The following is a 12,149-nucleotide window of genomic DNA, read 5'->3' on the forward strand; positions in this document are numbered from 1 at the left end:
ACCAAAATTTGTGCTATACACGTTCTTCAATTTTAGTAAAGATCCTCATACTATTTTCAATGAAATATATGGAGCATGCATCCATAAAATTGAAATAAATAAATAAACAAAGTAAATAAGAATGAATGAGAATTCAGCAAGAAGTGGTATATCTATGACAAGGAAGGCTGTTACGTTGGAGGGCCCACAATTAATTTTTTTTTTTTTTTTGCATGGCTCGAGGCCGAACTAGTTTTGGATTTGACGGCGTTTACGAGACTCAAGTGGGAGAGAGATAGCCGTTTATTTTATACGTTGATGCAATCTGCGCCGTCAACTAATTCCAGTAACAGAGGGTAGTTAACTACACGTGGCGCAATTATGGAGCTTTAGCAACGACGGTGCAGGTACGCATTAGAATGATTACACAAAGAGGTTGACACATGCTACTCTTTTGGGCCCAAGGTCCAATTATAGTTGGCCAACAAACCTCTCCCACATTTCACATTTCATACTTTCCCATTGGTGGCCCCAAACCCAAAAAAAAAAAAAAATCTTAGAAATTTTGAAAATTTAATCACCTTCACACTATGGGACAATGGATTGAGGGGTACCCTAGATCTATTGGACGTTTGAGCATAAATGCATAATAATGTATATGTTATATTTTGCCTTTAGAAAAACAAAGGTCCTTGTCGTGACTCAAGGCATCTAAAAGCAAATTGAAAACTTATATGAAAAATTCTTGAAATAAATGGTATCATAAGTTATGTTATATTTTCGTAATAAGTTATAAAGGTCAAATTAGGTCCATCCATTCCAAACCCACAAAATTTGATTCTGGAAAAAAAATCACTTCTTCTCCTCTTATTATCCTATTGAGACTGCTAAATCTCGTTCTATTTAGGTCGAGTCCAATATCTACCTATAAATGGGGTTTTGTCATCCCTATTACTTTTCTTTTGCTTTAAATAAATAGCATAGGGCCCTTTCATCATATGTGTATGGAAAAGAGAAATTCACCAAAAAGAGAAAATTTGAAAGTAATTGACAACTTTTAAATTTGGTGGACACCAATCTAGCTCAACCAAAAAAAAAAAAAAAAGAAGAAGAAAGAAATGAAGTGCTAGAAAAATGTAACAAACCAATGGGAAAGGTGAAGCAAAAACAAAATTATGTGATTAGGCATCCAATGTTACAATGAGGAAGAAGTTGAAAGATTTTTATTTTCAACTCCCCTGCCATTTGCGCGTGAAAGACCAAAGTATGCATCCAAATGAGCCACATCAGGATTTATTTTATGAGAGCAAACTAGTAGTAAAATTCTATTAGTATATTTCCCTAGCCTGCTATAACTATTAAAGAATAAAATTGTCCTTCAAGGCTTCAAGAGATTCAGATTACAAACTAACAAAGTATTTTAATATGTTGTTGTCATAATCAAGGAGAGCTAGACAATAAAGGAATCAAAATCAGAACCCCGAAACTTAAAATGCTGAACAATTGGATCATATGCAAAATAACAAACTAGGAGTTTTGAAATCAGGGTACTAACTTTGTTGCTATTGTCGCTTGTGAACGTGTAGGATTCTGTCTGTGTTTCATACGAAGATGAAAGCTAAGTTTCAATAATTAAAGCATATTTAATAACTAATAACCAAAGAGCTCTTGTTGATGAAATTTGGGTATTCAGATAGCCCTAAACTACATTGTTAGCAATGACAAGAAGAGGAAAAGAAAATGACTCTTATAGCCTATAGGAATTGGAATGGTAGCCCAGGTAGCCATAGGAAATAGAAAACTATACCAGAGAAACTACAAGTTCAAAAGGAAAATTTGTTAATGGAGGTACGTTCTAACGTTCCAACGTCCAAACACAACAATGATTCTTCAGGGTCATGTTGTTATTGGAGGACGAAGGAGGAGAAGCAGCTAATTTGAATCATATCATTTGAGAATCGGAATTAGGGAAAATTTTAAAGATACTATTAATTTTATTACAAAAGTGTCAAAAAAAAAAAAAAAACTAACACGATGACACAGTAATTGATGTCACATCAACGACATAATAAATAAATTTCTTAATTATTGTTTTCATTTCTGTTGGTGTTGCCCCTCTTTTGCTAGTTTCAATTGTTGCTAGCCTGACGTGTACTCCATTTTGTTTAATAAAAGTTTTCTACCGTTTCTTCGCTCAAAAAAAAAAAAAAAATTGACATATCACTGTACGCAATACTCAAATAAAATGAATGAATGGAATGCTTCCTAGCTATCACAGGTGCTAGTTCATACAGACTTTGCAGCAAAAAAAGGACAAACGTACATCACAAAATATGTTACCATACAGGAATTACAATAGAAGGAAGATTAGAGATCAAATAACAAGCTATCAATAGCTAGCTGTGAATCACTTCATTGTGAAATTGGCTATGAATGTAAGAGCAACAAGAAGGAAACTAGGCAATGCAACTGATAATGATCATAAAAAACAAGTACTCAAAAACCATTGGTTAACAAGAAAATTACCACTGTTACAAACGAGCAGACAAAAAAGTTACCACTTTGAACAAGAATTTACCCAAGATTTATAAGCATCAACATGACTTAACATATTTGATTGAAATTTGAACGATGCAAATACCAAAGAAGTTATAGTCGAATTACCTGGATTGGTTTCTGATGGAATTGATGAGCAGTACTGCGGGACATGCCTGCGAGGAAAGCTTTGCTTAGAAACCACTTTACTTCCAACAACAAAAGAGGGGCTTTATGAGTTATGTCATTGAAAATCATTTCAAACACATAATTATTCTGAGGTATATCCCTTGGCTGTGTAACCAGAACAATGGAACCTCTGGGAGAATATGCTTTGGATGCAATCAAACTGCCAATGTCTAGTGGTTGCTACCTAATAATGCATTTGCCATTTGTTGCTGTTGCCATATAATAAGTGTAGTCACAATAATTTCACAATTTTTTCATAATTATTAAAGTGATAAATTATAATTTCTGTATAACAAAAATAATGTTAGTAGTGATTTTCACTAAAAATGATATTACATTAATCACAATATGGTACCTCAACTAATTCTATAAAAAAAAAAAAAATTTGTGAAATTTATTTTATTGTGTGTGTCATTGTTATTTGCCATATGTGATTTGCATAATAGTATGATAGGATTTGAGGTTTTGTTAGATTTTGAGAGAGAGCATAAGAAAAAGTGGCCAAAACATGCTGAAATTTAGTACATTCTAGTCATTTTTCATTTTTCGCTTCTTTACTCCCCCGTCTCTCCCGAAGCACAGGGTAAGAGAAACTCTAAAACTTATTTTGGGCCTAGGAGTTGCTTTTCTAAGCTTACAGATCCACTGCTTATTTTGGGCCTTAGATTAGAGTTCACAATACGGAGGGATAAAATATTAAAATCCATAAATAATTGGAAACTAACATTGGATTGTTGGAGAACCTTTTTTTGAAATGGGCCTAGTAACTACGGTACTAAAGAGTCACTTTCGGCCCAAAAATTGAAAAAAAAAAGAAAATAGAACGGATTTAAGTGTGGGGACAAAACTTAGGAACAGTATCTTATGTGTTATTCCTTATGTTTTCCTCTTAAAATTTAGTCATGTAACTACTTAATTAAAAAATACACTTCTATCTCATGAAAAAAAATCTATATAACAAAATTTTAAAAGGAAAATTTCAATAACAGCACCTACCTCAGTTCTGTAACTAATTCTTGCCCCCAAATATATAACCACCTGCAAGCAAAAGGGATTGACTTCTCATATTTTTTACTTAGAGCATCCACATTTATTTTTCCTAATTCTATCCTATTTTACCATCTAAAAAACTACTTTACCAATTATACCATACCATTTTACAATTTCCCAGCATCAAAACTTCTATTTTTCTATTCTACATATTAAAATAATATATCTTTACAATAAAATATTTTTTCCCTTTTTTTTGTTTCCAATTTTATCCTCATCTTTTCTTTTCACCTCTTTTCTTTCAGACTCTCCATACAACTCCAGATCGGCGAAACTTAAAAAAAAAAAAAAAAAAAAAAAAAACACGCCGATCAACGGCACAGCCACCACAAACGCCGATCTTCCACTCCTTCTCCATCATCCATATCAACCAAACTCCTCCACACAACTCCTCCATCATCCAATCGGCGAAACTAAAAAAAAAAAAAAACCCACCACCTCCAAAGGAACCCACGCCGATCGCACACCCAGACTCCTCCTCTATCATCCATCTCAACCCATACGCCGATCGCAACCCACACCTCCAAAGAAACCCGCGCCGATCGCAACCCACAACAAAAAAATCACAACCCACAAAAAAAAAAAAACCCACCACCTCCAAAGGAACCCACGCCAATCGCACACCCAGACTCCTCCTCTATCATCCATCTCAACCCACACGCCGATCGCAACCCACACCTCCAAAGAAACCCGCGCCGATCACAACCCACAACAAAAAAATTGCAACCCACAACAAAAAAAAAAACCCGCGCCGATTGCAACCCACACCTTCAAAGCATCGAAGCTCCGATTCAAAGCATTGGAGCCGTCATGCCGACCCATCGGAGCCATGCGATTCCACCGTGGAGCAAACCCACGGGGTCTTGAGTCTGAATAGTGAGAGAGCAGATGAGAAAGAGAGAAGGGAGAGAGAGAAAAGAAGAGAAAAAATGACAAAGGAAAGAGAAATTCTGGGGTAAAAGTGGAGAGAGAGAGAATTAAATAAAAATAAAAATTTATCCCATTAGCTACAGTACCATCTTATATTTAAGATGGTATTGTAGCTCAATTGTATATTTTTTTACAATTGTTGCAAAATACAACATTCAATGGAGTTGGAACTTTGGGTTGAATTGTAAAAAAAATTGCAACGAAGGGCTCCATTTGCCATTTGCCACATTCAATGTGGATGCTCTTAGGCAAACGTTCTGCTGAGTGCTGACTCAACTACACATTTTTTCACAACTTGATAACGCGTGTTGGGCACGCCACTTTTTTTCACTAAACATAATCACAACTCACACATGTCAAGATTGTGGCAGGAATAATGACACAAAAATTGTGTCCAAAAATTTTCTTAGCTTCATTTACTTGTAAATGGGAGTCATGAACCCATTACTGATCCAGAAAATATTGTAAAAATGGTTCTCCACAGGACAAAAATAATAAGGGAAGAAATGGTACTAAGAGCATTTTCATCAACAATTATAAAAATTTTAGCATTTACAATTTCAAAATACTACTTTTACAATTTTAACACCTTATTTTACAATATACCAAACATCAAACATTCTTTTTATATTTTTTTTTTTACAATTTCATTTAAATATTATTTCTTTAATATTTTTATTCATTTTTTTACAACTCCATTCGATTTTTATTCTTTCTTTAAAAAAAAGCGAATCCCACCTGAATAAAAAAATAATATAAGTTTTACAATTTGTAAACAGTACGGTCTCAAATTTGAGATTGCATTGTTTATCAATGCCAAATATTATGGCATATAAAACACTTGATGAAAGTAGTTTTTTAGAGTTTGATGTGTCAAATGCCAAATATTTGACATTTCACACACTTGATGGGAATGCTCTAATAATGTGAAATGAGCGGGATAAAATTAAAAAATTACAGAGTTAAACTAACATTTTTCAAACTTTTTATTTTGCATTGCACCAATTAAGTTAAACAAAAATCCTACTGCCTGGCAATTTTGAGTGGGCTAGGATATTCTCTGTAGGGTCCATAGGCCTAGTAACACATATTGGGTGGCCCAAAGGTATTTATTGGACAAAAGGCCCAATCCGAGGATACTGAATGGTCCGAGGATGTATGAATGTCAGCCCACGAAACAATGCTAAAAGGTAAAGAAGTGGTATCTGGTCAAGCATATCTAAGAGAATGGTCCGAGGAGGAATTTGTCCACGGTTATCTTGAGCCGAGGTTGAAGAAAGACTGATTGACCTCCATAAACACTATTCAATAAGATCCTATAGGTAAGGGTAAGCATGGTATACGTAGGAGATAAGAAGAATGGCTGTGGAATATTTAAGATAAAGCTGCTACCACCGCCCCCGCATTAAATGTATTGCAACTCCTATTCTGGCCGCATTAATGGGGAAGTGAGACCTGAGCGTCAGGGAAAAGCTTTGCTTCTGTCTCCAAAAACTTCCAAGGAGGGGGATGGGACAAGTATCTCAAAAAGTAATTGAACCCTTACGTGGAGGAGGAAGAGAAGAAAATGGATAATATAAAAGGAAGGATAGACCTTCAAGAAGGAAAGCGGAAGAAGAAGAGAAAAACACTGTATACCTCATTATTCATAATTGTAACAGATCTTGGGAAGAAATAAGATGAATCATCCTCGACTTGTGTTCGAGGAGGAGATTCTTTCATATAAACAGTTCCTTGTGTGTATCGTTGTGAGCAGGTCCATCGTTCTTTGTTATCTAACATCATTAGAACCTAGATTTCAAGCCCACTCTCTACAAATTTTATTGTAAAAAGGTCTTTCAGGCCCATCCCCTTCTGACTGTGGATTCGGGCTCAATTTGTGTCCTTACATTCTCATTTAGGGACATTTGGTTCGCGTGATGTGATATTACATTACACTATAATATTACATTACACCGTAATATTACATTATTATAATCTTATATTAATGTAATCTCAATACAAAAATACAACATTAAATTATTTAGAAATGTGATGAGATTAAAATGATGTGATATATTTTGTAATTTTATATTATAGTAATGTTAGAAAAAATAAAATAAATCAAAAATATTAATGTCACATCATCGTAATGTGCATCACATCAATGACACATTACAGAAAACCAAACCCCCTTATAGTGATAATAATAGCAACAATATCAGCAAAAACCACTATTGTTATTTATTTTTTACAAGTAATCTATATGATAGATCTAGATTAAATTGGCTTTGAGCAACTGCACAATTATTATGATGGATTGAATTCAAAGGAAAATTTTGAGCATTTCTGATTATAGTGGAAGGTTCCCCAGTAAAGTAAAAGGCCACACTCTTTTCTTTTCCCATTCATATGCCAAGATCTCAGTAATTAACCACTGCTCAGCAATTAGCCTTTTATTAAACACTAAAATACTATGATTCCAAACTTAAAGACCCCTCCATTCATAGAATTCATTGAGGAATAATTTGACTAGCCAACCAATTGTGAATTTCTTGAAGGGACAGAAAGAGGAACACCCAACAACCAAAGCCAATAGAAACACAAAAAGGTCCTAGTAGGCTATTGAGTGGGAAAAGGAAATTTTAGACAGGGACTAGCCACCTGAGATGACAACAAGAAAAAATTGGAAATGATGATGGTGGGGAAATGGGAATACAATTCTCCTTTGGTAGAAAAAAAAACAAAAAAACAAAAAACAAAATTCTAAAGTTTGGGTGCAGAATCTTACAAAACATGATTCCATGGGATCAAAATTCAACTTTAAAGTATCACTTCTAGTTCCTAATTGATTGTATGCATTGAAAATGAAAAGAATTGTAGTAGTATGTACCAAGGTAAAAGATTTTACTAGTCAGCTAGTGATTTTTTCTACCGACCAAGAACCATTAAAATGGGAGTCAGGTTAAGCATGAGTAGGTAGCATATTTGAATCGTGCAGGCCACTAAGGAAACTAATCCCTATTTTTTTTTTCTAAGATTATTAATTAATTAATTTAAAAAACTGACTAGTTACACAAGTATTTTAAGGGCTTTAAATCTAGAACTTCATATACGATAATGTTTTTCTTTAAACCATTTTGAAACATTCTTGTCCAAGTTCCAACTCATTATTTGATTATTCAAATATTTACAACATATCTTTTTGATCATCTGTCTCAAATATTTAAGACTAAATTACATTTTAACCCTTTAAATTTGAGGTTGTTTTTATTTTGGTCCTTTAAATTTTAAAATTCTCATTTTAATCCTTCATGTTTGATTTTGTTTTCATATATTTCATGCCGTTCATTTTTGTTCATAATTTGATTGTTAAGTGTCCTCATATTTAACTATTTTATGAAATACTAGCTCTAAAATATTATGAGATGCAGGAATTTCATTGTTGTAGGGAGAAAAACATATTATGGCAGTTAGATTATTAACAAAAATAAATGATAGAGTCAATATGAAAATGAATTTTTTTTTTTTTTTAAAAAAAAAAACATGGAGAATCAAAATGAAAATTGTGAACCTATTTCCTTACGCCTTTCTCAGATCTATAGGGAGGAGTTACTTCAAGTCAATACTCAGATGATAGTCACAAGTGAGACAATATAACACTTGAGGAATAAGGTGTTTCACGATAGAACTAAACCAAATTAATATGCACTCAGGCCATCAATAATGTGGAGAGGACAGTCCTTGAACACCTCAATTATGCAGATCAAGTTCTCTGAGACCATCAGCATTGGTGGTGCCAACCAAAAATTTAGCAATTTCGAGTAAAGATTTTGTATATGTTTCAATGCATCTTTTTAATGAAGCTTTGGTTTTTTAGCCAAAAAGGAAAAAAAAAATCATTACAAGTCTTTTTTTTTTTTTTATTGAAAAGAGAAGAAACAATTTTAAGTTATATGATTTATGAAGAGTAAAATGTGGAAATAACATATACTACCTTCATCCATCAGGTACAACATCTTATGAAAGTCTTAGCTAGATTTGAAGACATTGATGCAGTTTAGGACCACAATAGCCAACTAGGCGTGCCCCAACTTTTATAAATTGTATATTGTACTTGACTAAGTATAAAGAATTGCTGTATCCAACTAAATAGGAACCTGAAGCTCTGAAAATAGTATTGAGTGGGAGTTAGTTTTAGGACATCAATTTATGGGTTGTGCAGAAATTTGTGACTTGAGGGAGATAAAAGAAAAGAGAAAAGAGAGAAAATATAAGATTATGTTTGGTAATAATTTTTTTTTTTAAAGTTAAAAAGAATAGGAAAAAAAAAATATTTTTGTATTTTTGAAATAAAAAACATGTTTAGTTAGTTGAAATTAAAAAAATTAAAAAAATTAAAATTGAAGAAAAATATAAAAAAAGATACTAAAATATGTTGTTACTAGAATTCGAACTCTAACGCTAACTCATTAAATGAAATGGATTCATTAGAACGTACTCATGTTTTCATTGGTTTTGAAAACTAGAAACTGAAAAAACAACATTTTTGCCCGTTTTCAATTTTTTTTTTCACAAATTAGATTTTGAGAACAGTTTTTGTTTTCTACTATTTTGAATTGCCAAACAAGATTTTTATTCTCAAAAATAGAAAATAAGAAGGAAAAAAATGTTATCAAACATACCCTAAGAGTTTATGTGGTTTGGTCTTGGAGCTTTACATTCATGCTATAAAAGTTTAAAGGCCTACATTTTCGTACTTCTTATTTGATGATACACTTCTTCTTTTTTTTTGGTAAACAGTACTTCTATTAGGGAGAAACAGGAATACAAACTAAGGAATCATCCCTACAAACGGCCTCTAAGGAGGGGGGGGGGGGGGGGGGGGATTTCATTTATTAAAGCGATACTCTAAATCGGAGTTCAATGCAAACTTGGCAGCTTCATGAGCTGCAAAGTTGCGTGTTCTTTGGACCCAACAGAAATTAACAGAATCAAAAGTAACAGCTAAGCTACGAATATTACAGATAATATTGTGAGTAAGCCATTCAGGGGATAAGTCTGGGTTGATGAGTGGGTCAAAACAATTCTTTGCATCTCCTTCAAATATCACAGATTTCCATCCCTGCTTGACCGCTAGATTCATAGCCCGATAAAGGGATTCAGCTTCGGCAATTGCAGGGGAGGAGCTTTGATGTTTTTTGGCCCAAATTGATAGAACTTCACCTAAGTGATTCCTTGTAACAACTGCTAAAGCAGAGCCCAAGCTCCCTGTCACAGCATCCACGTTCAGCTTGATGCAGCCAGAAGGGGGAGGAGACCAAGTCTTGCCGCTTAGCTCTTTAGGTGGTTGGGTAGCTGAAGAAAAGACATTAACTATTTCATTGAATTTGGTTTGAATGTTCTGCCAAGCCTTCATCGCATCAGGGTTGATGTTACTGAATTGTTTGAGGTTTCTTGACATCCAAATATCTTCAATTACCAATGCCATGTTGAAGGACACACTCCAAGTCTCATGGGCAGGGATAAGTGAGGCAGGTGGCTCCATGATGAAGGATACTATATCCTTAGCAGAGGTAAAGTTTGCGCTATCAACTTGAAGACCCAACAAGCAGCTGACCATAGAGCTCAAGCAAATGGGCATCTGAAAAAAATGTGTTCACTGTCTTCGGTTTTAGCATTGCATAACATACAAGATGCATCTACATGGCTAAGCTAAACTTGGAGATTAGCTTTTGTTGGCATGGCGTTGATGCCTATCCTCCATATCAACATTTTGAGCCTCTCTAGGAAGTTTGCCTTCCAAAGCTTGGACCAACAAGCTTGGGGTTGACCTACACAATCAGGATGAGCAAAAGCAACATTATGGATGGATTTAACTGAGAACCGACCTTTTGAGTGAGGGAGCCAAACTAACTTATCCTGATTAGGGGACATCAGAATAGGAATGTTAAGAATGGCTCTTGCATCGGTTGGAGCAAATAGTTCCTTAACCAAATATGAAATCCATGATTTGGAAATGGAGTCGATGAGATCACTGGCTTTAATGGGCAACTTCCTGTATTCCTCAAGTCTTGGCTAAGGAATGAAATTCACAATTGCAGGCATCCAAGGGTCTAACCACACCTGTATGGACTTACCTTCCCCGATAAGAAAACATGCACCCTTCGCTACAAGCTTCTTGGCTTCTTTAATAGCTCTCCATGTTGGAGAGGCGGCATCCACTAGATCCGTTGTAAACCAGCCACTATTCACTTTATATTTGGATCTCAACACATCCATGCATAAACTTTGTCTATCTAAGGCCACGAACCACGCAAATTTAGCTATCAAAGCTAAGTTCATCTCCTTTGTTTTCTTAAAACCTAGCCCACCATATTTTTTGGAACGACACAGTTTGTCCCATGCTGTCCAAGCTATGTATTTGCTGCCTCTATCTTTATGCTTCCACCAAAACCGCCTAGTAGCTGAATCTAGCTTGTTACAGGTGTTGGCCGACACATTGAATGCTGACAGGGTGTATGTAGGGATACTTTGGGTGATTGCTTTGATGAGAATGGCTCTACCAACCCATGAAAGGCAACGGCTTCTCCAGCCTGCTAGTTTGGCTTCCAATTTATCCTCCAAGAATTTAGAATCTCTTGATGGTGATCTTGTGGGGAACATAGGGGCTCCTAGATAAATGACATCTTTTTTTAGCATCCTCATTCCAAATTTATGCTTAATTGCTCTTCTATTTTTGGCCAATGTGTGCTCAGAGAAGAAAATACTAGATTTGGCTCTATTAATGCTCTGCCCAGACCAGTCACAGTATTTTTCCAAACAATTGGAGAGAGTTCTAGCATCATGCCTTGCCGCTTTTGAGAAAAGGACAATGTCGTCGGTGTACATAACGTGAATTAAGGCTAGACTTCTAATACTCGCTTTAGCTCCATTGATGTTGCCCTTCATTAGCTCTCTAACAAGCATTCTTGAGAGTACTTCTTGGCCTAAAATGAAAAGGTATGAAGAAAGGGGGTCGCCTTGCCTTAACACTCTCCTTGGCACAAAATGATTTGATTTTCCCCCATTCACAAGAACTTCAAAGAGACCGAAGATAAACATGCCATGATCCATCCGATAAAGTGCTGCTAAACCCCAAATTTAAATTGAATAAACTTCCAATTGACTTACCACCTATTTTGGAAAAAAAGAAAAGAAAATAAGTATAAAGTTCAAAAACATCATATATATACAACACAATGACACCAATATACACCATCATTGATTCTTAAAAAAAAAAAAAACACATACACAACAATCTACTTGAAGACTGTGTAATTGAACAAAGAAAAATCAAATTAAATTTAAAGAGAACTAAAAGATTACCTGAAAGTTAGAGAGAAAATCTTTAAATTGAGAAAGAGTCTCTCCAAGGAGATTATGAATTAAGAGAGATTGAAATTTGAGAGAGAAAATTTAGAGTTAGTAGATATGAGAGTGAGATG

At 34.7% G+C, this 12,149-nt stretch overlaps 1 protein-coding gene across 1 annotated transcript; it reads right to left on the minus strand.

Annotated features, from left to right (window-relative positions):
• Positions 1-9,553: 9,553 nt before the first annotated feature.
• Positions 9,554-11,778, minus strand: LOC142620154 (uncharacterized). The gene is made up of 4 exons (XM_075793566.1): positions 10,789-11,778; positions 10,580-10,740; positions 10,419-10,496; positions 9,554-10,277 (listed from the first exon to the last, which is right to left on the minus strand). The coding sequence occupies exons 1-4, from the start codon at positions 11,776-11,778 to the stop codon at positions 9,554-9,556; spliced, it is 1,953 nt and encodes a 650-aa protein (XP_075649681.1).
• Positions 11,779-12,149: the final 371 nt, after the last annotated feature.

The sequence above is a fragment of the Castanea sativa genome, chromosome 12 (assembly GCF_040712315.1).
Source record: "Castanea sativa cultivar Marrone di Chiusa Pesio chromosome 12, ASM4071231v1".
Taxonomy (NCBI): Eukaryota; Viridiplantae; Streptophyta; class Magnoliopsida; order Fagales; family Fagaceae; genus Castanea; species Castanea sativa.

What these genes read in the sequence shown, in the direction of transcription:
- LOC142620154 (XM_075793566.1), bottom strand. Translation starts at nt 11,778, where the DNA reads ATGGATCATGGCATGTTTATCTTCGGTCTCTTTGAAGTTCTTGTGAAT. An exon ending in GGGAAGGTAAGTCCATACAG is followed by an intron (nt 10,741 to 10,788) that starts GTGTGGTTAGAC and finishes TTCATTCCTTAG; the next exon opens with CCAAGACTTGAGGAATACAG. An exon ending in ATGTCCCCTAATCAGGATAA is followed by an intron (nt 10,497 to 10,579) that starts GTTAGTTTGGCT and finishes CTGATTGTGTAG; the next exon opens with GTCAACCCCAAGCTTGTTGG.